The sequence below is a fragment of the Platichthys flesus genome, chromosome 16, assembly GCF_949316205.1.
Source record: "Platichthys flesus chromosome 16, fPlaFle2.1, whole genome shotgun sequence".
NCBI classification, from domain to species: Eukaryota; Metazoa; Chordata; class Actinopteri; order Pleuronectiformes; family Pleuronectidae; genus Platichthys; species Platichthys flesus.
The window spans coordinates 8,327,472-8,354,519 of NC_084960.1; the positions used below are offsets into that span (position 1 = coordinate 8,327,472).

The window sequence follows — 27,048 nt, forward strand, 5'->3', positions numbered from 1 at the left end:
GTAGTCAGCAGGGCGCAGGCGGTGCAGCTCCATCCATGTCCCGTGCCATCTTCCGGAGCATCGACTCCTCCATCCTCCGCTCCGGTCCTTGATCCAACACCGTGCCCGGCCGCCAGCATGCTGCAGATCGGCGACGAGGTGATGTATTTCTCGGCGGTGTTCTTGCTGCTGATGCTGGGCACCAGGAGCGCCACGGGGGCCTCCCTGCTCACAGCGTGCCTCTACGTCTTCATGGTGATGTTCCGGTTCCCCCCGGTGCCGGCGGAGCAGGCCGGCCGCGTCCTCCGGCCCGGGGCTTCTCCGGGCGGCGTCCCGGTGGTGGCGCACCGCGGCGGGAGCCATGACGCACCGGAGAACACGTTGGCAGCGATCAGAGAGGTCAGTCAGCCGAGAGAGGGGGGCTGTGCACGGTGTTAGGTTATAGAACTGGCTGCAGACATCTAACACCCGCAATAAATATTTAATTTCTGCAGGAATCTCCCTTCCAGAAGAAATAAGAGAATGTCATGAGGGATTTTTATGAACTATAAACCTGCTGCAGTGAGAAGCTGCAGGAGCTGCTGAGGATTTAAATGTCGTGACTCGCTGTTGTTTTGCGGTTTTAAGCATCCAGGTCAGGGATGCTCACACTGTCGGATAGTTATTTTATAAATCGGCCTTTGCAGATCAGATGCTCATTGTTCTTATTGTATAAAATAAACTCATATTTTAATTGATGCCATCAAGTCCTGCATTTAAACTCCAGACGTGCAGATTTGAAATCCTTGCTTCCCTCATCGTTTCTGTTTTTACACATCCTCTCCATCCTCAACACCACTCAAAATCTGTGTGGGATCATATTTCTCATCGATCCACTCTTCGTGAGTTTGAAGGAGCTGGATGTGACGATGAGCTTCTATTGTTCAGCCTCATTCTGCAACAACACTGGGTCCCACATTTTCCCTCTGACGAGTCACTGGGTAAAAGTATCTGAGCAGAATGTGGCAGATCTTTGTTTCCCTTTATGCGTCACTTTGTCAATTATTATATTTTCAGTCTTAGGAGATGGCATCTCTTTCAGATTTTGGCTCTAGAAAACATAATCTTTCTTTCCCTCTTTCTTTCTGCAGGTTGGTAGTTTCCATTATTGCTTTTTTCTGGTCAATTTAAAGGTTCACTGTGTACAATTTTTTGACATCTAGTGGTGAAGTTGCATGTTGCAGCAGAATACCACTCACATCACCCTCCCCTTCCAAATATGAATCAGAACCTGTGGTAGCCTATATATATATATATATATATAGTCACCAACTCATTGGATTTTACGTGCAAAGTTGTGTTTGCACACATTTACAACAATGGACATTCTTTTGGTTGGAGGTAGCACTCCACATACCTTGTTTTTTGCCGGAATGAAGTTGTTCTGAAGTTCTGTTTCCCTCCGAGCGTGATCCACAGCTCCGACGTGCAACAGGAGAGAACACTGGTCCCAGAAGACACAGTCAAACCACAGCAGAAATCCAACGCTGTCCTCAATGGAGCAGTTTTAGAATTTTGACTAGTGACCCCATGGCAAATCAAAAGAAACCACCATGGTTGCTGATTAGCTGTTTCAAACTGTTCAGTTACCAAACCAAAGGTGATGTCTTGTTTACAATCGTCAGGGTTTCGAGAACCACTTTCTCTGGGTTAGGTCTATTTCCCAGAAACATAGACAAAATAAATCAAAACCTTCCTTTCACAGCCATTACCGAAAGTTCAAAGACTGTTTGCTTCTTAAGAGCAACACCTGTGCCAAGTGACCCCCCTGATTATATTAACAGCAGAACTGCTCCCCCAAGTGGTGGGAGGCTGAACAAAACAAAACAATAACAAAATGCCTCTTACAGTTTGCTGTTTTTAATTGGGCACATTTACTCTTGTTTTACTCAAAGAGAAACACTGGTCCTCTGCCAGCAAACATGGAAACCAGTGAAACCAATTCTAGTGATCATTTAATGCAAGAAAGAGCAAAACTCAAACACCACAATATGAACAGTAAAAGGCTTGTTGACCTCACAGAGCACCATTCACTCATTCATACAAAACCAATGTGGTTCAGTATTGTCAGACTGGAGGGGCCAGGGATCAAACCACCGACCCCATGGTTAGACACCTCCAGTTTCCCACCTCCAGTGTCCCACCTCCTGTGTCACACTCTCCCATTTCCTCCAGTTGTTTAAAAACCTCTGAGGGAAAACGCCAGTATTCATTTGTCCTCTTTCGCACCCTGTGATCTCCTGATGCCGTAGGCCAGCAGGAACGGAGCCACCGGAGTGGAGCTGGACCTGAGCTTCACTGCCGACGGCGTGCCGGTGCTGATGCATGATGAGACGGTGGACCGCACCACCAACGGCTCTGGGCCAATTAGCAAACTGCAAATTGTCCAACTGAGGAGATTCGACGCTGCCGCTCATCACAGACTGAAGTACGTGTCCTATCACACGTATAAATAACTTTAGCAAAAGAACGGTTCTATCCAGCGATCCCTTACCCTTCACATATATCTCACTGTTTTCAAGCTATAGAGTTGAACGTGTGAAGTTGATGCATCAGCGATACAATCTTAACAAATCTTAACAAAACTTCTGTGGTTTCTCTCGTCTCCAGAGAGAAGTTCAGCGGAGAGAAGGTCCCGACTCTGCAGGAGGCCGTGGAGGAATGCATGAGACACCAGCTGACCATCTTCTTTGACGTCAAAGGTCAACCTGACAAGGTGCTAAATATACTGACATAGAGACAGAAAGAGGCAAGAAATATGGAGGGAAATGTTGAGCAATGTGAAGTCAATGAGTTGAATAAAATATATATTTAGTGGTGTACAGTATACTGTATGTACAGTATATGTACATGTGGTGTTTAGTCATAATAAAGAGTATTATAGCAGAAAAAACAATGGGCATATAATCCAACAGAATATTTCGCATTTTGAGCCATGATCGTCTAGGAGAAGCCTCTTTAAACTGTATCACATAGTTTCACAAGTGTTCCTCTCGATAAATAAAAATAACTTTGATGTACAAACAGGTTCTTACTATGTACAAATGTTTTTTTTCTGAAGTTTTTTACTTGCTCATGCAATCATCCTGTGCCACTGTACTTTACTTATAACATTTTATACAGACCACTACAGTGAAAAGGTGTTTCTAATGTACATACTCAGCATTTTCTTATTTAGTTAAGTTATGTTTAAGTTATGTTTATTATAAATATTCTTTTTTTCTCTCCTCATTCTGAAGTGCCTGATGCTGTAATAGCTGAATGTCCTCGCTGTGTGGATCAATAAAGTTGTATTTGATCTTATCTTTTCTTTTCCAGGCTGCATCAGTGCTTCGTGAGATGTACAAGAAGTTTCCTGTCCTTTACAACTCCAGTATTGTTTCCTCATTTGAACCCAAAGTTATCTACAAGGTAACAGAACCTATGAATAATTAACAAAGACACATATCAACAACTCTAGAAAGTGATTTGAATCTTTAGAAGACAGAAAATCTATTGTGTCTGATAATGTCGGAATGATGTGTTTCTTTTAACTGGTTTTCTTTCTTTTGTTTACTTGTTGATGATCAGGTTTATTACACCCCGGCCAAGCAGGTTATGTTTTGACCCATTTCGGTTTGTACGCTGCTTTGTAAGGAAGATTGTTCAAAACCAATTGGAAGGATTTCCATGAAACTTCGAGCAGGCCTGTGGGTTAGGGAAGAATCTAGGCCTTTTAAAAACATTTTCAATTTTCTCAGGGAATAATTCATGGATGTTGATGAAAACCGTTCTTTTTTTCTCACTTGTCTCAGACAGGCCAGTTTGGATGAAATGCAATGTCTTGCATCTGATTTCCAATAAAACAGCTTTTTGTTTTCCCTCCACAGATGCGTCAGACCGACCCCAACGTGGTCACGGCCCTGACCCACCGGCCCTGGAGACTGAGTCGCCTTGGCGATGGCACTCCTCGGACCCTGTCCACGTGGGGTCAGCTCTGGACGGGGTTTCTGGATGTCTTGCTGGACTGGGCCCACCACCACATCCTGTGGAAGCTTTGTGGAGTCTCTGCCATCATCGTGCAGAAAGACTTCATCTCACTGTAGGTGAAATTAACAGGGATTAATCAGTGCATGTTTTGAGATAGTGTCTGTTGATACTTGATACAGTCTCTGGCTGTGGGTTAGGCACATAAGGTTCTTCATCGACTGAGCTCTCCTCTCTCTGTACTCTCCTCCTCTCTGTGACTCAGGGACTACGTTCAGTACTGGGCAGAGCGAGGTGTGGAGGTGGTGGGCTGGACCGTGAACACCGCTGTGGAAAAGAGCTTCTACCAAAACCTGCTGAAGATCGGGTACATCACTGACAGTTTGCTGGAAGACTGTGATCCTCATTACTGAATCAACACAACACACTCAAACACACACACACACACACACAGACAGACAGACAGACAGACAGACAGACAAACAGACCGACACATTCACAAACACACAAAGCAGCTCAACATGTACAGGGGTTAACACATTTAAAGAAACTTGAATGTTTCAGTTTTCCAATGAACAAAGTAGAACTTGAAAAGTATAGACTAACTAGAGACACTGCCCTGTAGTCGTGCTCCTCCATCAACCAGTTGAGTTTCAGTCTACATACATTGTATTCCAGGTCACCATGACCTTTGCCCTCTGAAATTGAATCCGTTAAACTTCTAGTCCAAGAGACAACTTCTCAACATTCTCAAAAGGCAGTCATGAAATATTATGGACGAAAAGGCCACCGTGACCTTGAACCTTTGGCCTTTGACCTTTGACCACCCGATAGTGATCAATTAATCTTTGAGTGAAAACATTTTGCTAAATTTGAAAGAACGATTTCACGGTTTTCATGAAATATCGTGTTCCCGAGAATTAGGACAGAGGGACGACATGAAAACTTAATCCCTCCGGCTGTCACTGCCGCGGAGGTGTATACAAATCACTTCATTCATCACAACAGTTCTTAGTTTCTTATCGTTTTAAAGATCATTATAATGTATATAGTAGATTCAGTTTAATTCAAGGAGAGATCTGGTGCTAACAAGCTCTCTGGTGGCAAACAAACAAGCCCCAGCTTTATAGGCTGCATGATTTAGTGTCCAGGTGAGAACTGAGGTGAGACGTCACATATGTACCTGTAGCTGGCATACAGGTACATTCCCTTCAATAAACAATGAGGGTTAAACTGTAAACCTGCCACCAGCAGCAACACCTTCTGCTCCCACTCCTCTGGACCAGGGATTAGGATTACACTTCCTTTAAGATCTTTTCTACCCTCTCTGCTGATCTCTCAGAGGCTTTGTTCTACCTTTATTAAAGAGACGTCTGTATAAATAGACGTCAGACATGATGGATGCTCTCTTGGTATGTATCTAACAATGAGCTCTGGAGGATGAATATTCCACAGAGTGACTGTTCGCCGGCTGCCAGCGTGTGCAGCTGGCATCTCGTTTGCTGCAAGATGTTCAAACACATGAGAACACGTTGGTCCTCGAGGGAAAGTAAACGTTCGGTTGAACTCTGCCACACAGGTGGAACTTGTTCTGGAGCGTGTGTGATGACTCGTGGCTGGAAAACAAGACCTCGCTTTGTGATCCCAGCTGCAGGCAGGAATTTAAGAAACAATCCTCTGTAACATTAAAAGTTCTTCCGCATGACAGTTATTGGTTTTACATCTATCACCTCACGTGAGGATTCAAAAGCTGCTTTTAGTAACTCCACACTGCTGAACACTGTTTCCCTTCATTTTACCTTAATATACCTAATAACTGTTTTGCTTGACTACACTTAGCTGACTGTGCTGCATCTGATAATCTGCCTTAAAAAAGTCCACAAAGTGTAATTTGTCTGTATCCACAAAATAATATAGAGAGAATGTGTCAGTGGTGTCCTCAGTGGATCTTGAGGTTTTAGTTATATAGGCAGAAGACTTAACAACATTAACTTGATTATTACTTATATATTTCTTAAAAAAAAAATCTATGATTCTCTTTGTTTTCATTCTTAACAATTCCTCCAAATCATCACAGTGTCACTCATCAAAACATTGAATCTTCTCTGTTCAGCTCTAATGATTCTTCACAATTCATTTTGTAAACCTGATAAAAATTCACATTGTCTTTTAAGTGAAAAAAAACAAAACAATTTCCCAATTGATAATAATAATAAAAAGTTCTGTTGCTGGGTTTCTGTGTCCACTCACTATCATTGACAACAACACAGGGACACTGATTAGTATATAGAGAAGCATGGTTTGCGTTGTAAACAGAGATGTGTGTTTATACAGTATGGTTGTGTTGTCACCTGCTGTGTGTGAGTACTGTCAACACAGAGACGTTGAGAAGGTGGGAACATTTCCCCCCCCTCTGAAGAAAGCTTTCTGTTTTTTTTACGGTTTTCACACACAAGGTTTACCGGTTTCGTTATTACTCATTACATGACAGAGACAAAAATGACAAAAGATAAACACAATCAGAATGGGGGTCAGGGATAGTAGGTCACACCCAGCACATCCGGCCCACATACCTGGAATGGCACCAGTGTGGTCTGCTCCTGTTTGCCAGATCTCAGCCGTAAGTAAAACCACAACAATCAAAGGTGACCTGAATTAGTTTGGTGTTATTTGGAGCACTAGTTACCACATGGGCCACTTTGGGTTCATAACCAGACTCGACCTCTCCATGGCACGTTTACCAAAAAAGACCCCACATTTGTTTTTGGGCTATTTCTTTTACCATTAGGCTCACAACAATTCTGTTTGGGCCAGAGGGCCCGCGTCATAGCCTGAAGGGGCCCACATCCGTATGCCGGGTGCCATCATCCCTAAAACAACCCGAGGCAGATCATACAGAGCAAACTAGGTGTTAAAATAACGTTATAACGTTTCTACTTATAAGATCAAACTCGACAGGATGTGACAGTTCCTTCTCATGGCTGTCAGTCTGGTCCCCGAGGCCCTGATCCCCACCCTCGTGTTCCAGATTTGTGTCGCTCCCGGGGACACTGTCTCTTTAAAGCGCAGGAGGAGGCGTGTAGGGACGTCGAGCGGCGACGCGCATCGACGGTGCGCGTCCTCCCGTGTCTTATGAATGGTCGCTGCCGTCTCAGGTCGTTTGACATTGTGGAGGCGCAGGACACCCCGGGCACCGAAGTGACTCCACGGGACGACGGAGTGCACAGTGAGGACGGGTACCGGGCTGAGGCGCGCACCGGCACCGTTTTTTTTTTTACGCACGGCGCGGTTCTTGTTCGCTGTCCCGTCTCATGTCAGCTCCGTGGTGACTCCGGCTGACCCGCAGAGGAGAGAGGGGCTGACACCTCTCACATCCCCACTCCAGCACCGAGGAGTGAGTAGATGAGACCTGCGCGCTCCTAACGTCAAAGTGCCAAACTCCAAAGTTTCACGGGGGACTGTTCCTGCGCATGATGTACACTATCACCAGAGGTCCCAGCAAACTGGCCACCCAGCGACGCACAGGTCAGAGTCTGGACTTTCATGCCACATTCATGACATTTGGAACAATGGATCTTTTTGGGAAACCTAACGCTCGCTTTGTCTCTGTTCCCCAGGGCCCACGCAGCAGCTGGAGAACAAAATAAACGACTTCAAGCACAAGCAGACCTCGTGGAACCTGCCCGAGTAAGTGACGTGACTTTAAAGAAGTAGAAGACATGGGATGAAGAATCCCATTAATGCTCCCAGTTGTGTGTATGTGATGCTTTGTCATGTGGAGATCTCACTGGGTTTTGGGAAGTCTGCGTGTTTTGCCAGCTTTGCATTAGGTGCGTTTTGGGGGGGGGGGGGGTGGAGTGGAGCGTTTGTTACTCAATAATCACAGTGTCCATGTACGTCATCAGCTTGAGACAGGCAGAGTTACACCTCCACACTGTGGCCTCCCCAGGGCTCGGCCTGCCTGCCGGGCTGATTTCATGCCATTGACCCGGCCAGGCTCTGGGAGTGGGTGACCTTCAGGGAAGGCGAGGTGGCACATGGCTGGTCATTCAGCTGTTGCACTCTCTGACTCCTACACAACCAACCTTGCTTGACTTTTAAACCCAGAGGCTGATACCTCCTGCAGGGAAAACAGTATGCACCCCCCCCCCCCCCCACACACACACACACACACACACACACACTCCTCAGGGCTACCTGTAACATTGTCTTCTCTCTCCTCGTACCCACCAGGCTCCCCGCGCCCAAGATAGTTTTCAACCGCCCGAACGGCAAGAAGTACCATCACCCTGCTCCGGCTCTGCCCGCAGACGACCATCAGGAAGAGACTTCCAGCGCCGCACATGAGGAGAATGTCAAGTTTCTCTATGAGGGTAAGGAAGTAACATGGAATGGGTTGGACTGGAAAAACGAGAATACGACACCAAACTATCCTTTTCCCTGTCTCTCTGTGTCCACCGGCTACTTTGTGAATGGCATTGTTTCGCTCGGAGTTTACTAGAGCTGCTAACCAGCTGCCACCCCCTCCCTCCCTCACCTCACCCACACAGCTGCTCTGACACTGATAGCCATGACAGGCGCTGAGCAGAGACATGTTATCACACCAACGTGTCGAGCTCCAGCATGATGACCCGCGCTGGTACACGAGTCCTGTGGGAAACTCAGCCTTTTTGTCTGCTTTGAGGAGAGGGAACAAAAGCTCCAGGCAGGTTTTGTAGTGGGTTTCGGGCGACGCTACACGCTGACCCAGTTTCTGAAGCCTGTGGCCTCTTTTTTTTTTTTAACGTCCACATGCTCGTTCAGTCTCCAGGAGACTTCATTTGGCCTCAGCTCATGTTTTCTGTGTCCCGCGACTTGTTGGCATTGACGCTCAGTCACCGCAGCTCACTAACAGCCTCAGTGACCTTGTCGATGGGCGGACAAGGACACAAAGCAGCCTCCCTCCCCCGCTTCAGGAAGTTTGCTATTCAGGGTCGACTCCTTCGCTTCAAACACTTCAGTGTTTGAAGCCCTAACCCTAACCCTAACCCTATCTGTGGGTGTGACCATGTGGTGCAGGAAAAAATAACACACCTAGACAGATAAGATAATTTTCTGTTGCCTAATAATTAGGGCAATAACACAAAATCAATAGTTATTGCAATGTAACTGTCAGCAATAGCTATATATTAAAAGTCCAATAGAAATAAGTATAATGTTAACATGTTGCACGGAGAGGAGGTTAGTCATCCACGTCAGCTTTGTAAAATGTTTTGCTTTTTATCAAGTGTTTGAGTTTAAAACCATAACTGTCACTCAGGGTCTTAAATTAGTCGTTTAGCTCCTTTTGATTCTCGGACACTTTGTGTATTTGAATGTTTCCATGCAAGACGAACAAATTAACAACAAAATCAAAGTTGTTATCGTGTTTAACGCTAACTGATTGTGTTGTTGTGTTTCCAGCCTGGCAGGAGGTGGAGCAGCAGCAGCCGAAGGAAACACAGGCAGCAGTTCACTTTAAAGAAACCACTGCCAGCCCACACATGGACAGTGAGTACTGCTTCCTCCTCCTCCTCCTCCTCCTCCTCTTCCTCCTCCTTACACTGCAGCCTCCGCCACAAGCTGCTCCTGTTCTCAGGTTATAGATCTGCATCTGTTATAGTTTGATTAATGGCTGAACTAAGGTGTTTATGTAAACTACGGCTGCAGAGAGGAGTATTAAAAGTATGTGCTCCCCTCAGTATCAAGCATTACTGCTCCGTTGCCTTGGAACGTGTGGCCCCAAGTTATTTTGGTTTGAACTAGTGTCTCTTTTTAAACATTTTCTTGTCCCGGTTGTATTAATTTATAATAAACCAGCCAGATGAGTATTAGTTTTTTGGCTCATTGAGTAACTGACTTTGTTCCTTCAGACTTTGTGCCCATCGACCTGGATGAATGGTGGGCCCAGCGCTTCCTAGCCAACATCGACAAGCTGTCCTGACACTGCTCTGGGACCAGCGGATCTTGACCGTCGGTCAGGAGGACAGACTCTGGCTCCGGGATACGTGGGAGCAGCAGCTGTGAACGGGTCAGTGTCCTGATGGGATTCACGTGGACGGACAGCGCTGGGACGCTGCCGTAGGAACCACAGGGAATCGCCTCACTCGACCTCAAGCCTTTTAACTCCAAACCACTAAACACCAAACATTCAGTCTGCCACAGACGGCTGAAGGACCATGTCTTCAGATTTGTCTCACCCTCAACAGAGATGTCATGCTACTTTGAAATGCAGTAAAGTTTTTTTCTTTTCCAAAGAATCTCTGAACTCGCATCTTTTCTTCATTGTCACAAGAATATCTCCATGTTTATTCACCTGTATTTATGATGCAGCTACAGATTCTTAAACAAACACAGATTTGAAACTGTTTATATGTATTTTGCAACATTTAGCTTCTTGTAACAGATGAACATAATATTAAATATGAAGATGAAAGACTTCAAAGAGAACAGTAAACGCTCCGTCAGCCTGAAGGATGTAATGCACGTCTCAAGGCCTGTGGTTTATTAACCCTTTCTCTAACTCACACTTAAGGATAACACCGTTCCCATTTCAACAGGATTTTGAAATATGATTCAAGAATTCAGTTTTACTTTCACACTTTTGGGCTTTTTTTAATGCATCACTGTTTTATTTCCTAATTGTTTGTGACCGGTTTGCATCCAGAATATTCAGTATGCGCAAGTCACTGATTTAAATCATATACATAAGATGTTCTCACATGAACTCCAGAAAACGTACACACACTTGGGTCTGGACATTCCCCAGACTTTGCTTTTCACACATGAAGAATGCAGCAGGAAACTGTCCAGGTGGGACGAGTTCACAACAGGAAAATGTCTGGAACGTTCAGGTGAGGGCTGGCGCCTGCTAGAGCATGCAGGATGCATTAACGTATTCATTCTGCTGAGGAAAACATGTTTTTGTTTGTAAGCAAATCAACACCGGCGTCTGCGCTTATCACCAAAAACTCTAAAATCTCCTCTTTACAAGTTGGCATCTTCGGCATATTCTTAAATTGTCAGAGTGAATCCTCAGGACAATCTGCTGCTGTATCCTCACTCACAAGGACACTCTCCGGAGTTTTTAGTGGCAGGAAAACTCTGGAGAATGTCCACAGCAACTGATTCTCACATACACCCCCCTCCGGATAACTTCAGGGAACCGTCTGGAGTTCAGCTCCTATCTGAGAGCAGCTTTACTGGAACCTGTCCTGTTTTTACATGGCAGCACATGGGCGGAGTACGAAAGTCACACTGAAAACACGAGTACTGAAGTAACAAACTTCACGACCAGCTCAGCTCAATCTTTTGAACGATATTAATATTTGAAACAAAGAGCGGAGAAGTTTATGGAAAAGCTCTGTAGGACGCTGCTGGCACGTCATCTCTCTCCAACCTTTATGTGCGTGGATATGAAGTTCACCAGAGGGGAAGGAGACGTGTCTTTATGGCTCGGTGTGACGCCTGTAGCGCTCTTCAGAAACCGCAGTTCTCCGGCCCTTCAGTGGCTGTAAATGCTTCAGTCACCAAAGCCAAGTCCGTCTGCACCGCTCATGTCTGTGTGAGGCGCTCAGTGCTTCTCCAGAGCTTTAGTCAGAAGATCGTTCAGGCGGGAAATCATGGGTCGGGGATCATCGTTCAGGCCGGCTGTGATCATGGCGTTGTCGTAGATCTAAAAAGTAAAAAGTAAGTAGGAGTTTAACTTTGCACGGGAAGGATGTTTAACTATTAGCAAAGGTTTTAAAAGATGCAAATATCCTCAGAAGGTTGATTACAGCTGCAAAACACAGCAATATCAACCATATTCATGATAAATGTTTCACTTTAGAAGTTTCATTAAAAGTGAACATATATTCACGTTTCTCCCCAGGAAGCAAATGAAACCAGAAGCTGCTCAGAAAAGGCAGCTTCTTATTAAAATATAAATATGTTTTTACCTGCTCCAGTAAGAGTCCGGCCAGGTCCGAGTTTGTGTCTTTCAGCGCGTGCATCTTCTTGATCAGATCGTGTCTGTAAGACGGTGGAAAATGTAAACGACAGTGAGAGCTGGACATAAAACCGACTTGATTTAAAGTTACACCACCGTATTTGTTTATGCCTTAAATTGACTCAGGTGAAAATCCACCCATCTCTCACCCTGCATTGATCTCCAGTGTGGGCTGCAGTATCTGAGCTCTTTCCTCGGAGGTGCGGGCCATCTGCTGAGTGCGCAGGAAATGGCGTGCAGCGCCCATCTCCAGCACGGTGATCATCGCTGGGTGGGTGTCCAGGCGAGGGGTGAGCTGTGGGACCAGGGAGGAAACGTTGTAAACATGTCGGGGCGAAGTTACATAGTTAGGATGAAACAAGCCGCATGTCCAGAAACAAACTCAGACTGTGTAAAAACATGAGGAAGGAATGCAGGCAGCTATGAAGAAAGATTTGAATCCTTGAGGAAAAGAATCGATCATTATGTGTTAATCAGTTGTGATAATGTAGTGGTGGTGACTAACAATCAACTGTAGTGGGTCAGAGACGTAAGCTGAGTCCGTGTGTGTGTGTGTGTGTGTGTGTCTGCGTGTCAGCACAAGAGAGAGAAGAGAGTGAGCAGAGTCACGTAGGACTGAACCACGAATGAATATATTAAGGTTAGGGTTATATATCCCTAACCCATAATATAACGGACATTGTAGTGTCTCTGTAGAGGCAGATCTCAGAGACAATCTAAATCATTCACAATCTAATATTGTCATATCGTTCACCTCTATTTAAGAGCCTGACAATTTGTAAACATACACAAGCAGCAACCCTGTGAAATTCTGATTCCTAAATACCCATTCATCTTATCTTTACCTTTATGTTGGTGACTCGAGGGCCGAGAGCGTTCTTCATCCAGGCGATCAGGTTGTCCGCTTCCTCCTGTGTCAGACGCTCAGAGGCTGCAGAGGAAAGACGACAGGAAACAAGGGGCAGGATTAAACATTGAGGCGGGGGGGAGAATGAAGGTGTGAACTTGGCGATAGAGGGGAGAGAAGCAGACCTGGTTTGCTGTCCTCAAACTTCTCCTCCTTGTAGTGATCCACCACGATGTCCGTCTCGGCGGAGATCAGTTTCTTCTTGTCAAACTCCTTGAGGTGGAGCAGGGTCAGCTCATCGAACTGCTCGAAGCAGAACAACACCTGCACAGACACATGACACAGGGTTTCACTGGATTTTTCATGGACCGGGTTATTATAGTGTATTAATAATTTGCTTCCAATAAGATCAATACAGGTAATGGATCCATCACCATCTGTCACGTCGGCCTCTCACCTCCATGTCTTTCTGTTTCATGGCCTCAAAGTAGGGGGAGTGCTCTGCGAGGTGGCGGTTGGGGGCACACAGGTAGTGGATGTTGCGCGTGCCGGCCTTCATTCGAGAGCTGTACTCCATCAGACTGGTCTGCTGACCAGCCGGCAGAGCGGACGACTCAAACCTCAGCAGCTTCGCGATGTCCTCCTGTAGGGAGACAGCTGCTGGTGAGACAACATGTTTCTGGACAGTGATTCCTCCTCCAGGCATCTTTATTAACCTTTCCCTTCTAAAAACCAAAGAGTGGGTCACCTTGACGTCCTGCTCCTGGGTGGTGATGATGCCCTCCCTCATGAAGAGGCTGTAGTCCTCAAAGAACTTGTTGTACTTCTCCGGCTCCTTCTTGCTTTGGTCCAGCAGGAAGCGGATCACCCGCTGCTGCAGAACGTCACGGAGCTTCCTGAAGTCAGGAGTAAAAAATGAATCACTGACCAATTATAAAGAAAATGGAACAATTTTTTCAAGGGTCATCAACCACAGGAAGGGAAGAGATAACATATAAAACAAAGAACACAGCAAGTTGTAAAACTGGTCTTGTACCTGATGAGGGCGCTCTCTTGCAACAGCTCTCTGCTCAGATTCAGAGGGATGTCCTCACTGTCCACCACACCTACACACACACACAAACCCTGTTAGGGACACTCATTGACATAATGCATTGCATTCCTTATCATCTTACGGTTCAATTAAAGGTTAGATGCGATTACGGCAACAAACTGAGCCTTCTTTCCACACTCTGCGATCATTTCTTACTCATTGGAGCACGTCTTCTGAAATATTACAGATATGGACAAACAAACGAAACGGAGCAGTACCACCGAAAATCCCAGGGGCAGTGGAGCCACTAGTGAGTGAGACAGCCACAGGACACGTGGAAGAAATGTCAACAATGGCAGAACTTTCAGAGAAGAGGCTTTGCGAGTTGTTAAGAAACTGCAGGCGTCAAAATGTCAAAACTTCCTCCACCATTTTGTTTTTGTATTACTTAACCACACATGGAAGAAGGACTGCTTCAGTACATAGAATCAAACACATCAAAGCAGGAGGATCCGAACCTTGGAGGAAGCGCAGCCACTTGGGGAGGATGTCAGTGGCTTTGGTCTGGATCAAGACCTTCCTGCTGTACAGAGCCACGCTGGAGCCCATCTCCCTGCTCACGTCAAACATGCTCGGCTTCTGTTGGTCAATAGAATCTTTTATCAAAACATTGATGAAAACTTTAGTTTACCCAGTGCCACTGAACTAATGTTTGGTCTGGAGAGAGGAGTATTTAAATTACTGAATTCACGGGTTTGTTAAACCATGTCCAGGCCTTGAGCAAGACTCTTATAAATAAAGCAGCAGAGAGAGAAACAAAACGTGTCCCGAGCTCCTCACCGCCTCAGGAACGTAGAAGATGCTTCGGATGTTGAGCGGGGCGTCGGCGCGGTAGTGCAGCGTGTAGCGGGGCTTGTCGTAGGCCTGGGCGATGTAGCGGTAGAACTCCTCATGCTGCCAGTCGCTGATCTCCTTCGGCTCCATCATCCACAAAGCCTGCAGGGAGACGGAGGTCGAACAACAGTTAGCTTAAAAAGGACTGTGCATGCTTTTACCATGAATACTTTCAGCTCAGACGTTAGATAATTTTGTGAAATCTTCATTGTCAGAGCATCAACCTTATATTCAAATCTGTCTTCATTAGGGACAATGTGTTCAGTATGAGAATCTAATTTTATAATTACCTACTAATATGTTGAGATCAAGTAGAAATCAAACACAGCCTTAATTCACCCAAAATCTTGCCTTAACATGAAGCTTTATATTTTTCATCCATACTCCGCTGATATGGTTTAAAAAAATTACATTAGTGATACAAAGAAACACTTACATGCTTCGTTCTCGTTATTTGTGAATAGTAAAATGCACAAGATGCACATTCCTGTACAGTTGATTTACTGTATGTAATTTGTGATTTGTAAAAAAATAAGATTGGAAGTTTCCTCCTGTTTTGCTCTAAAGATTAAGATGTCTCAAATGTTTGTGTAGTGCTGAATACAGCCGGGATATTATGGGGATGAAGCTGATCTCAATAATAGTAGAGTAAAACATTTCCATAACCGATATTTCAACCAAAACATGTATCTCTAAAAAATGTCAATGATCCCTAAAATACCGTTAGCAAAACGTTATGACTATAATTGTAATTGAGGTTGCTCATCAGCTTAACGATAAATCATTCTGACTATAGCACTGGATCTTAACGACTTGAGATTGCTGTAGTCTCTTCTTTTTTTTCAAACAGAACTAGAGCGACTCACCTGCAGAGTGTTGAGCCGCCGTCCATTCAGGAAAATGGGGAAACTGACAAAGTTGCTGTACTTTGTAACGACCTCTGAAAGAGATACAACAGGTTGTCGTCACGGGGAGGGATGCATTTAATCAAAAAGATCTCTGGAAGTTTTTTTTCACTGCTGAAGAAGCCTCCGAAGTTTTACCTTTAACTCTGTCCTCAGTGGAAAACTCCTTGCAGTCATCCTTGAGGTGCAGCACGATCTTTGTTCCCGGATGAACACCACTAGCTTCAGCAATCTCGAAAACTCCAGAGCTGATGGAGACAATGAGAGAGAACATCTGAGGATCATCAGGACCAGAGCTTTGTTATGCTGTTAAACAGTATCACACCCAGGAACTGAAATAATACGCTTCCTCTTATTGCACTCACCCGTCTGATGACCACTTGTAACCAGGAGCATCGGGCTCAGCAGAGCGCGAGTAAACATCCACCCTGTCAGCCACCATGAAGGAGGAGTAGAACCCGACCCCGAACTGACCAATGATGGAGCTACCGGCCTCCGTCTGGTCCTGCAGAGCGTCCAGAAAGGCCTGTAATGAATAGAAGAGTAGTTTTGACAGAAAGTGAGAACAGCCAGATAAATCATATACACACATTTGAACTTGCTGTTTACTTATACAAAAAGTAGATACCTTTTCATTAATGAATAAATGATGAGTGAAAAAGGTGCAAAGAACTACAAACAAGTCACCTTTGAACCGGAGCGAGCGATGGTCCCCAGGTTGGCCACCAGCTCCTCTTGGTTCATCCCCACTCCGGTGTCCTATTGGCACAGAAATTCCTCAGTCAACGTCAGTCATTGTAAGCTGTAGTACCATTTTTTTCCACCAGGTGGCAAGCCTGGTCAAAACCATACTAGAAAACAAACTGAAACGTCACAGTTTGTGACTAACACTGGAAACATAAGGGAAATCACGCCGTGCATTGATTCATAATAATTCTGATGAGTTTCATTGAAAAGGATTTCATGGGAGCTTCTATGTGGTTTTACTGCACAATGAAACATTTGTTCAGACGGGGCTGTACCTGGATGGTGAAGGTGCCCTTGGCAGCGTCGGACTGCAGGTGGATCTCCATGGGAGCCGTTTCACCCCCCGCTGTCATCAGTTTGTGACGCAGTTTTTCTAACGCATCACTACCATTCGAGATCAGCTCCCTGATGAACACCTGGTGGGACGAGAAGGCAGCCGTTATATTTAATAAACTCTCATGTCAGCGTAGCTAAGGTTGTTTTCCAATACACACTCTCTTACCTCTTTCTCTGAGTACAAGGACCTCGCAACAATGTCCAGCAGCTTTTTGGTTTCAGCCTGAAACTCATGTTTGGAGAAGTCGCCTGGAAGAATCAGGGGTGAGACAAAATGTTAGATTATCAAAAATCTAACAGATGATGACAAAGAATGGATTCAACTCCAGCTGCTCCCGCACCTTGAACAGACTCTGTGTCACTGATGATGGTGTGCAGGCGCTCCTCCTCTGGCTCCTTCTCAGGCTCCTTCTCAGCCTCCTGAGTGCTGTAGTAAGACTGCTGGCAGACACCGAGGCAGGAACGCTGAGCGCTCCACAGTCGGGCCTGACTGCTCCACCTCTGCTGCTGGGTGACCCGCAAGTCTGAGGACAGGAGGGTTAAGACAGTGGGGAGGTTAGAAAACATCTCATGGGTTTTCTTTGTCTTCATGAGGCTGTGCTGAGGGTCTGTATTTATCAGTGGTCTGATAGTATCTATAAGCTCCAAACACCAAGATCACACCTTGTATTAACATCCGCCCTGTGTGATCCAAACACATGAGGTTGTTACCAAATTCAAGTCTGAAAACATCCAAACACGTTCCAAGGTCCGATCACCCACACCCCATTCGGAGGTGGTCTGGGACACAACTGGCCACATTGGTTTCGTTGTGTGAATTTAAATGCGTCCTGGGAAACATCCTTCATATGAGAGTACGCCAATAAGCTGACATACTCTGACCCACTATGGTTTCCCAGTTTGACATTCACAAACACAAATGATGTACTTGATTATTTGCCAACTTAGAGCTGACCCCTAGTGATCGAATCCATCCGAGCGGATGTCAATACCAGGTCTGATCAGGGTCTTGGAGCTTATTGATACTAGAGAGGAACAAACCATCAGCTCCTCACTGACAACAACAACAAAAACAAAGCAGGGAAAGAAATAAAACTCAGGTCCAATAGTCTGAGACCACTCCCCCATGGACCTCATTGTATGAATTTACAGATTTAAGTGTCTGCTAACAAGAAAAAATGGAAACGACGACTTTTCAATTTTCTGGCTTGAAAACTTTTAATAGCTGATGTTGTTTTGTTTTGTGGGGAAAGTGGAATCAGTGAGAGGGACCCTGAGGTGACATCACACTTCAGGAACCTTTCTTCTGTTATTTAAACAATGGTGTATTTACTTTGGGTGATAAACTACATGGATTCAGTCAACAGTCTGATATGACTGTGTAATAACTTTGTATTTAAAGTACATTGTTGGTTTAATCCACCCGCACATGTCGCGCACGGGTCGGACTGACAGACCGGGCTCATAGTGTCGAACTACCGGCGGGTAAATTCCACATTTTGCCCTGAATCTCACCTTGTGGCTCTGCTCAGCTAACCCGGCTAACGATGCTAACAAACACTAGCTCACCTGCGGACAAGGAGCGCGAGGCGGTTCTGCTGCTCAGCCCTCGCGTGCACGTCGTTAGAAGCGTGCCGGTCCCCCGGGAGGAACCGAGCACGAACCGAGCCAGCGAGAGACACCGGGACATGAGGACGGCGGTGGGAGAGACGAGAGACACGAAGACAGGTTGACCCGTGGATAGTTTGACCCGCAGAGAGAGACACACACACACACACGCTGAACGAAACGACACAGTCAGGACCCCGCGCCTCGTGATGACGTAGGTATGGTGCGTCTTCGCGCTGCCTGATGAGAAGTGGGCGTTACTCAATCGATTACAATCCCATTTGGTGGATTAACGAACCATTTTATTTCAGTATGATTGATTTTAACCAATGCTAGTTTTTTCTGGGCAAGTTTATTGTTGCTGCTTATCCCATTTATAATAGAATTTGTTCTCATTTCTTTTTTCGCCCGTCAAGGTCAAACGGTGATCGTTTTACTTTTAGTCCGATCATCAGACGTAAATGTTTGAAAATATGGTGACTAAGTTTGTTAGGTTTATGATGAGTGCAGTGTAAAACTTATTTGCAACTGGCCGGGAAATCAGTACAATAGATATGTCGGCCAACGTCCCACCTGAGAAGCCACTTTTAAATTTACTAGATCCAGATTTTTCGTCTAATCCGCAACACACACACACACACACACACACACACACACACACACACACACACACACACACACACACACACACACACACACACACACACACACACACACACACACACACACACACACACACACACACACACACACACACACACACACACACACACACACACACACACACACACACACACACACACACACACACGTCTTTCCCCTAAATGTGCCAGTTTTTCCCATCAACATCCATTAATTATACTTCATTAATACGAAATGTGGAAAAACAATCCCACAATGTTTTGGAAAGTGATCTTCTGCTGGATCCAGATCTGATACTACATTTCCTGGGTTCATACCACTTCTCTCCATCATGATTTTTGGTAATTCGTCCAGGAATTATTTGATAATCGTGTTTATAAACAAACTGACAGGGCTGAAATCAACCCCCCCATGGTGGAGGTAATAATATGCTACTCTATTGGAAAATCAATTAATGATTTATATCAGTCTTCAACTAAAATCCAAAGAATTGATGGTCCCAGCTTCTCAAACGGGTAGATTGGGTTTTCTCCCTTTTACTTGATCGTAAACTAAGCTACGCTAAATTAAAGCTCTGTTTTATAGTGATTAATAATGAACGCAATCAGTAGTTGACTGATGACCCCGATATAGTTTTCTACAAAAGAATAGACTTAGAATTAGTCTGTGGCACACAGGTTTATTTAACAATATGGTATATAAGTACGAAATGAGCCATTTGAACCAGTTTGTACAGTGATTTCATTCTTATTTTCTGCATATTTACAGTACTGTCTAGCTGCATGATTTACATTAGAGAACAGTTCATCAATTCAAGTTTAATGCAAGAGAGACCATGATGCACAAAACTCTCTCTGAATACAAATCAGCAGTCAAACAAATTAATTTCCCACCACAGGCAAAAGAGGTTCAGTATGTAATGAGAATTTCTTTATACTGAAGGAGAGACAAAGCAATTTTTTTTAAACATCTGCAAGACAAATACTGGGCCCGGGCCAGTAAACTGAACATTCTGGCACCTGTGAACATTACAAGCTTCAATGCAAGTTTTTCTAACACCTGCATGTTGTGTTTGGGTGTGTGCAATAGTTCCTAGATCTATACAAATACGTTAATCTCCCATAGACTCTGCAAGCAGGAAAGAAATTAAGGCTTTCCCAAAGGCAGTCCTTTTGAAAAATGGCATATTAGAATAAATTAGCCAGGAACAAGAGAAACTGAGCAAGAGGTGAAACCTGGCAAAAAATTCCCCAGGCAAATAATTTTACAGTCTTCTCAACACAAATACGATATTAATTTGCAAAGGTACAAAATAAAAAAAGAATAATAAATTGAAATATTTTTTGTTTTGAGAAGTTTTGTTAAAAAAGTCAATACCAGAGCATAACAAATGAAAAACAAATTAAAACAACACAAAGACCAGGGCAAATTCTTGCATGGCTGGTCTGGAACCAAAAATATATTCTTTGTGTCTTTGTTGTCTTCTTTTCAACAGCAACTATTAAATCACTCTGTGTAGGAAGAAAAAGCAGTCCCTTGGTTTCAGGAAAGTTCACAGTCCGTAGGCCTCATATGACTCATTAGTTTGTTTTTCTTTCGCTTTTTACATCAGCAAGTACAAAATTTTCTCAGCTGAAAACAGAACAAGGCCTTCTGTCATGAAATGCTACAATCCTTCAACAAATTTCTCCAACGTGTCTCCCGTCGTGTCACCCACCATACCCATGTCATTACTTAACCCCGGTCGATTTGGTGTGTTAAGCTGCGGCAGCATGGCACTCTGCTCCGGCGTTCCCATGTGTCCCTGGTCCATGGAGCCTGACATGGGGCCTCCGAGGCTGGGGTGAGGAGAGCTGGAGTGGAGGGCACCGTGCTGGGGCGAAGGCTGCGGCTGTATTCGTGGGGAGGGACTGGAATGCGGGGGCTGCTGCGAAGGTGGACGGGGCGACTGCACTGGGGCTGGGGAGCGGACTTGGTTTCCTAAGGAGTTTGCCATTGCCTGGCCAGGTAGATGAGCTCCTCCCTGGGCTTGGCCTTGGAGCATGTGTGATTGAGGACTCATCGAGTTGCCCTGCACCGGAGAGCCCATCTGCTGCTTCAACATCTGCTGTTGCTGTTGAAGCATGCGCTGCTGGAGGAGATTCTGAGACCCATCCATGCCCATGCCAGGTTGGCCCATTTGGGATGTGGGAGGGAGCTGGCCCATGGGGCCCCCACCTCCTTGCATAGCCATTTGCTGCTGCATACGAAGCTGGGAGTAGCTGGCTGGCCCTGGCTGCTGCTGAGGGAACTGACTATGGCTCTGAGGCATTCCTCCCTGCTGCTGCACCGCTTGCTGCTGCGCCTGCTGCTGCTGCTGCTGCTGCATCTGCTGCATCCGGAGCAGCTGTTGTCTACGGTACAGCTGGGGATTGCCATTTTGAGCAGCGTTCATCATCTGGCCTTGGGGGCCCATGGGTGCCATGCTCTGGGGCCCTACTTGCTGAGGAGGCTGCTGCTGGGGTGCCATCCCTGGCCTCTGCACCTGGTTTGCCATGGCTGCCATGGCCTGCATTCCTGCCTGAGACCCCAGCATGGCCTGAGGGTTCTGCTGCATCTGCTGCTGTGGCTGGTTGGCCTGGTACTTCGCTGTCCTCTGTTTAATAAAGGCGGCCATGAGTTGGGGGTTAGACTTGAGGATGTTGAGAACCTGCTGTTGCTGCTGAGGGGAGCTGGGAGATTTGAGGGTTCGCAGCAAGTCCTGTAGGGCACTCGGAGCAATGTTTCCAGGCATCACCCGGGGCATGTTTTGCTGCTGTGGTGTCATGCCCTGCTGTGAGGGCCCCTGGGGAGGCATGACTCCAGGCATCTGGAGACCCTGTTGCTGAGGCATTATGGGTCTCTGCATGATCTGGCCCTGTTGAGGCATGGGAGATCCCTGAGCCTGCTGAGGGGCCATGGGGCCTTGTTGAGGAGGGACCTGTGGCGGATGACCCTGGGGATTCTGCATGGGGTTCTGCATTCCTGGACCCCACTGGCCCTGCTGCATCACCTGAGGGCCCCGCGGACCCTGCATCATCTGCATCTGGCCCTGCATCTGGCCCTGCATCTGGCCCTGCATCTGGCCCTGCATCTGGCCCTGCACCATCATTCGTGGATGGTTCATGGGCATCCCATTCATGGCATAATTCTGCTGCTGTTGCTGATGTTGCTTTGCCTTGGCTACCATCTCGATCTGTTTGGCCACCTTCAGGGCTGCCAGCTGCTGCTGCTGCTGCTGCTGCTGCTGCTGCTGCTGCTGCTGCTGCTGCTGTTGCTGCGGCAGAGGCTGAGGCTGCTGTTGGTGTGGCATGTTAGGCAGAGGTGACTGCTGCTGATGCAGAGGCGATGACTGGGGTCCTGGTTTGCCCTGTGGGACTGGTGTTGGGGGCTGGCTGATGCGGCCGTTGTTGGGAAATACTTGGGCAATATTGGCAGGGTTTGGTGGCTGATGCTGTTGGGGCTGGTTGGGCATGGGCTGAGGCGTCTGGGGCGTATTAGGCTGCTGAACAGGGTTTGGTGTATCGGGGGCTGCTGAGGTAGGTGGAGATGGCAGGGGCATACCCCTTCCAGCCATGGTGGCCATTCTGCGGCGCATCATTTGAGCCTGATGGAGCCTATGCTGCAGCTGCTGCTGACGGAGTTTGTGCTTGATGTTGAGACAGAAGGGAACAGGACACTTGTTCTCCTGACAGTGCTTGGCGTGATAACAACATAAAGCGATGAGCTGCTTGCAGACAGGGCAGCCACCATTCGTCTTGCGCTTGCAGCCCTTGGTGTGTTGAACCACCCTCTTCATCTTCTGGCATGAAGGCAGAGAGCAGTTTGCATTGCGGCATTGACAGGCATGGACCAGGGACTGGATGCAGCGCTGGATGCTGAGGCGCCGGCTCTCCTGCGGGCTCTTGGAGGCCTCTCCACCCTGACTGTTGCTGTCGTCGTCTAAACCCAAGCCCCACTTCACCATCTGGTGCTCATGGCCCTTAATGTTGTAGCAGTTGATGCATAGGTCGTAGTCCTGATGAGAAATATGAAGAAACATCAAGGTTATGTTAAGATTTAAACTGAATTCAAAATTGATAGATGGTGCAATTTCATCGTTTCCTACCTCGCAGACGGTGCAGTGCCAGCGAGTCTCCACGTGGTGCTTGCATTCATTGCAGGTGTACACAAAGCGGTCCTGGCCCTGGTTATGCAGCTCCACCAACATGCACATTGTACTCCATTTGCATCTCCGCAGAGAACTGAACTCCCAGTGCTTGTCCCTGGCTAAAGTCAGAAAGGCATCACGGCCATCCATTAGGTCACAGGTCAACAGAGGGTCGGGGTCCATTATGGGCGGCAGGGTGTTGATGACTGGCCCAGCATGGAGGTGGATGACAAAAAATACCTGGTAGAAGAAAGGAGAGATGACATACATAGTACCATCAGTATCATCAATATCAGTCAGTATCAAAAGTGTCTATAAAATCTGTTATAGCTGCTTGATTGGTTTCCTACCTCCTTGTGTTTCTCCATCGAGGCGTAGAGCTTCTGGGACAGATCATTAGCTACATTAGGCATCCCAGGCTTCTTCTTGTTGGCTCGGCTGACGCTGCTCTTGTTTTTGTTGGCTTTCTTGTTGTTCTTCTTTTTGGCATTCTTGCTGTCAGTCGGGGTTCCCTTGAAAAAAGATGGACAAGAACGTTCAGACGTTGCACAACAGGCAAGATGAGGCTAGCCATTAAGTTGAGTGGTTATACAATGCCTGAGTGGCTACTGAAAGCTTTTATATAATATGAACTTGGGGATAATAAAATCGAGGGTGAGACAGACGGCCTAAGTGCCAGGCTGCTGATTTTGGCCTAACAAGATAATTCCTTTTTGTAAAACCCATTTCTAAACACTCAGAGACAACAATCCAACAAACTCACCTCGGGTGTCTCACAGGAGGCAGTGTTCTCCTCCTTCTTCCTCTCCTCCTCCTCTTGCTCAAGCTCCTTGATGCTCTCCTCAAGAACATTAGGCCAGAAGTCACCTTCAAAATACGGCAACTCGTAGGCACTGGTCAGTCTGTCGTCTGTTGCCTGTTTGAAAATGTCCTGAACACAGACACACACGACTCACAATCAGGTGACATAGTAACAAGGTTCCTAATGAGGAAGAAGAAAACCAAACTAAATATGAATGTGGCGATAACTATGAATATAAGCCCCAAATATGTATCCATCTCTCCAGAAAGGTCAGAATAGTAGTTTTTTGGAACCAAAATTGTCGCTGACTGATACTGAACACAAGGGGGAGCCCCTCTTATTGTGCACACTTAGAAATAACACAGTGGTTCATGATAAATTCACATTTTTCTTGTCATAGTAACAAGGTTAGATTTTGTAGTGAATTTTCTAACCTTGTAATCGTGCAGGATCCTCTCAGCGAACGCCTTGTCCAGCATCTTTCTGTACCACTCTTGAAGCCTCTTGGGTTTAGGGATCTTCTGGTCCAGGGGGTGACAGTGGAAAATGTAGTCATCTCCCTCACTGGGTGGGCAGGCCCAGATGTGACCCATCACATACCTGACCGGGACATATATTATCAGCACTTGCAGGAGTGATACATTATTGAATACATTTATAAGAAATGAAGAAGATGACAAAAATACTGATGTTAATCTTCACCCACCCCAGTCTCTTCACATACTCCAGGTAACCTATTAAGATCTCATGGTACACTGCAGTCCTTAGCAACCGTGGTTTGAAGAAGTGAATACTGTCAAGGTATGATATGTAAACCCGTCTGCAAGGCAAACAAGAAAAATTGGATTCACGATTAATGCACTCAAAAAACAAAGTCAACTGGGGAGAAATGTGCATGGCGGCATTATCTTCCGCTGTAGTTTTACCTGGTATTTGGAAAGGGGCATTCTGAGCCGTACTCCTGGACGTGCATGCCGAAGAAACAAACGTCCACCCCGTCTATTTCCTCAAATGCAAAAAGTGCTTTGGTTCTGTATGGGAAAGTCTCCACCATCTCGCCTGAGTCTACAAACCTGGGGAAACAGAGCAGCAGAAGGTAAGTAACAGAGAATTAGACTTTAACTTGCAACATTTGTAAAGTTTATATATACACAAGTTTTAAACCTCAACATAGCACCTTACAGCTATATTCTAGTTGAAGAAAAAGAGAAATGGCGTCATGAGCAGAGAATTAAGTCACATCCTTTCTGTATGTGTTGAAATGTGAGCTCTTCTGTCCAGTCGGAGCGCACGTTCATCTTCGTACATATGCGTGTGTGTATGTTACTGCATTTAATTTCCTCTCCATGAAACCATTGGTCTTCTGCACGTTAATAAAGCAGATGACTCAGGCTCCTTGGTATTAACACTGCAAGGCTCGGCTATGATAATGATGCTAGCCATGCTAACTGGCTGCTAGCCGCCGTGTATGCTAACTGGCTGCTAGCCGCAGAGAATGCTGCGTTTTAAAAAATGTCCGTCAAAAGCATCTCACGAGGAGGCTCTGACTCCGACAGGGGCACAATCCACAGATTATCATTTTAAACTTTACATCTTCACTTTATTTATACAACCGATCTCTCTTTGAGGTTATTATTCACCATATTCATATTCCCCATTTCAAATCTAGCTGGAGACCTGTTTTCCATGTCATCCCTTCTCTTAAACATGCCTTTATTCCGAGCCATCTTCATTGTGTACATATTCGATTAATGGCACATCACATACAAAGTAAATAATGAGCACATTCTCTACAAAAGCATTTGACTAATCACAAACTTCTCTTTCTCAGTGAGACAAGAGGACAAAGCCACATCAACATTTAAAGACAACCCCAATCCAAAGAAACACCCTTTATCAGCTGGTGTGAACCTTACCTAGACTTCATGCCAGGCTTAATCTCCACATTTTTGTCAGAGCTGGCCACCACTCGCACAAACACTTCCCCGGCCTCTGGATGGTTCTGCCTTTTCAAGTACTTATTAACTCTGTCCTCAATGTAGGTTCCCAGCCTTGTGGACTGCAGTCCTTTATCAACACAAACAAGTGAAGTGTGAACATCAAAACTTAGGTGAAAGATTAAGTTTAATGTGAGAGTCGTTTCATTTCGTGTAACTTACTTCTTGCTGCAAACTTGTTTTCCTTTCTTGTTTTATTGGACTTCTTTAGACAGTTGTCACAGATAAAACTAGTGGAGGAAAGATGAAATTCGTGGTTTAGTGTCACCACACATTAACTCCAGCAAATAAAGATATAAAGGAAGAAACATGGACTGTGTATGCTCAAATGGCTGAATACTTATTCAACAGCAAAACAAAGACTCACCCTGTTGGCCAAATGAGGTCATGGTGCAGCACGCAGATTTGATGCATCTTTCGTCCACAGTCTTTACATTCAATGAACCTGCAGCGACAGACATTTGCTTTATCAGTGTGTTCTTTGAAAAAAAGTGAAGAAGAAGCATCACTGCCATCAGATTAATAGATGAGGCCAGACGGTACTCACGGCTCAGAGTCCAACATGTCGTTTTTCTTCTTTTCAAACTGGTCTTTCAATATCTTGCTGCATGAAAGAGACATAAAGAGAGAACTGAGTTCATGATGGCTCCTTGAAATGAAAGTCCAGAGTGAAAACAGACCAATCATCTCACATGATGATCACCAAGAAGAGCTCAGCCACCCGGGCCTGGTTACTTACGTCTGTTGCTGTGCCGGGTCGTCTCCAAGCGTCACACTGTTGCCCTGGATCTCATTGAAGCACTTTTCACAGAAGTGATACCTGTCGGCAATAAGGCCATATTTGGGTGAACTGCAGCCAGCACACACAGAAGCAGCACAGGCAAACAGGTGTACAAGGTGGAAGGATGCAGAGTGAACGGGGCAAATGGAAACAAACAAGGACGGAGCATGGGCAGCGGACAGACAGAGGGACACACACACACACCCATGTACATACACACGCAGGCAGAGGTATGTTAGTCGCAGTTTTAATGGTCATGATCCAATCGCTCTCATTCAAACTGGAAGAGAATGTGG

At 45.8% G+C, this 27,048-nt stretch overlaps 4 protein-coding genes across 5 annotated transcripts in view; 2 read left to right on the forward strand and 2 right to left on the reverse strand.

Moving 5' to 3' along the window:
• The first annotated feature begins 1 nt into the window (after nucleotide 1).
• LOC133970876 (glycerophosphodiester phosphodiesterase 1-like) lies at nucleotides 2-6,176 on the forward strand. The gene is made up of 6 exons (XM_062407988.1): nucleotides 2-378; nucleotides 2,271-2,446; nucleotides 2,629-2,734; nucleotides 3,337-3,429; nucleotides 3,888-4,099; nucleotides 4,250-6,176. Exons 1-6 carry the CDS (start codon nucleotides 118-120, stop codon nucleotides 4,395-4,397), a joined length of 996 nt encoding a protein of 331 aa, XP_062263972.1. The 5' UTR covers nucleotides 2-117; the 3' UTR covers nucleotides 4,398-6,176.
• A 905-nt stretch (nucleotides 6,177-7,081) lies between these two features.
• Nucleotides 7,082-10,262, forward strand: LOC133970877 (MAPK regulated corepressor interacting protein 2-like). Its single transcript, XM_062407989.1, has 5 exons — nucleotides 7,082-7,509; nucleotides 7,602-7,671; nucleotides 8,218-8,357; nucleotides 9,427-9,513; nucleotides 9,876-10,262. The coding sequence occupies exons 1-5, from the start codon at nucleotides 7,455-7,457 to the stop codon at nucleotides 9,944-9,946; spliced, it is 423 nt and encodes a 140-aa protein (XP_062263973.1). The 5' UTR covers nucleotides 7,082-7,454; the 3' UTR covers nucleotides 9,947-10,262.
• Nucleotides 10,263-10,457: 195 nt separating this feature from the next.
• Nucleotides 10,458-18,541, reverse strand: trap1 (TNF receptor-associated protein 1). The gene is made up of 18 exons (XM_062407987.1): nucleotides 18,324-18,541; nucleotides 17,096-17,278; nucleotides 16,921-17,003; nucleotides 16,694-16,834; nucleotides 16,359-16,430; nucleotides 16,037-16,197; nucleotides 15,810-15,919; nucleotides 15,633-15,706; nucleotides 14,713-14,868; nucleotides 14,391-14,511; nucleotides 13,876-13,945; nucleotides 13,588-13,735; nucleotides 13,297-13,482; nucleotides 13,025-13,163; nucleotides 12,838-12,923; nucleotides 12,142-12,287; nucleotides 11,943-12,015; nucleotides 10,458-11,677 (listed from the first exon to the last, which is right to left on the reverse strand). Exons 1-18 carry the CDS (start codon nucleotides 18,442-18,444, stop codon nucleotides 11,576-11,578), a joined length of 2,172 nt encoding a protein of 723 aa, XP_062263971.1. The 5' UTR covers nucleotides 18,445-18,541; the 3' UTR covers nucleotides 10,458-11,575.
• Nucleotides 18,542-19,663: 1,122 nt separating this feature from the next.
• crebbpb (CREB binding protein b) overlaps nucleotides 19,664-27,048 on the reverse strand; it is a 30,332-nt gene continuing 22,947 nt past the window's right edge. For both annotated transcript variants that reach the window (XM_062407984.1, XM_062407983.1), the window contains exons 20-31: nucleotides 26,711-26,791; nucleotides 26,519-26,575; nucleotides 26,339-26,416; nucleotides 26,134-26,201; nucleotides 25,891-26,041; nucleotides 24,901-25,047; nucleotides 24,681-24,794; nucleotides 24,409-24,574; nucleotides 23,936-24,103; nucleotides 23,523-23,684; nucleotides 23,131-23,412; nucleotides 19,664-23,040 (exon numbers count right to left, since the gene is read on the reverse strand). In XM_062407984.1, coding sequence (XP_062263968.1) covers nucleotides 20,671-23,040; nucleotides 23,131-23,412; nucleotides 23,523-23,684; nucleotides 23,936-24,103; nucleotides 24,409-24,574; nucleotides 24,681-24,794; nucleotides 24,901-25,047; nucleotides 25,891-26,041; nucleotides 26,134-26,201; nucleotides 26,339-26,416; nucleotides 26,519-26,575; nucleotides 26,711-26,791 — 3,844 coding nt within the window. In that variant the 3' untranslated portion in view covers nucleotides 19,664-20,670. The remainder of the gene's footprint in view (nucleotides 23,041-23,130; nucleotides 23,413-23,522; nucleotides 23,685-23,935; nucleotides 24,104-24,408; nucleotides 24,575-24,680; nucleotides 24,795-24,900; nucleotides 25,048-25,890; nucleotides 26,042-26,133; nucleotides 26,202-26,338; nucleotides 26,417-26,518; nucleotides 26,576-26,710; nucleotides 26,792-27,048) is intronic.

Coding starts and splice junctions, on each gene's coding strand:
- LOC133970876 (XM_062407988.1), top strand. CDS start 118: ATGCTGCAGATCGGCGACGAGGTGATGTATTTCTCGGCGGTGTTCTTG. Junction 379..2,270: donor CGTTGGCAGCGATCAGAGAG/GTCAGTCAGCCG, acceptor CTGATGCCGTAG/GCCAGCAGGAACGGAGCCAC. Junction 2,447..2,628: donor GCCGCTCATCACAGACTGAA/GTACGTGTCCTA, acceptor TCTCGTCTCCAG/AGAGAAGTTCAGCGGAGAGA.
- LOC133970877 (XM_062407989.1), top strand. CDS start 7,455: ATGATGTACACTATCACCAGAGGTCCCAGCAAACTGGCCACCCAGCGA. Junction 7,672..8,217: donor ACCTCGTGGAACCTGCCCGA/GTAAGTGACGTG, acceptor CGTACCCACCAG/GCTCCCCGCGCCCAAGATAG. Junction 9,514..9,875: donor TGCCAGCCCACACATGGACA/GTGAGTACTGCT, acceptor TTGTTCCTTCAG/ACTTTGTGCCCATCGACCTG.
- trap1 (XM_062407987.1), bottom strand. CDS start 18,444: ATGTCCCGGTGTCTCTCGCTGGCTCGGTTCGTGCTCGGTTCCTCCCGG. Junction 15,920..16,036: donor TACAAGTGGTCATCAGACGG/GTGAGTGCAATA, acceptor TGTCTCCATCAG/CTCTGGAGTTTTCGAGATTG. Junction 13,483..13,587: donor CCCAGGAGCAGGACGTCAAG/GTGACCCACTCT, acceptor GTCTCCCTACAG/GAGGACATCGCGAAGCTGCT.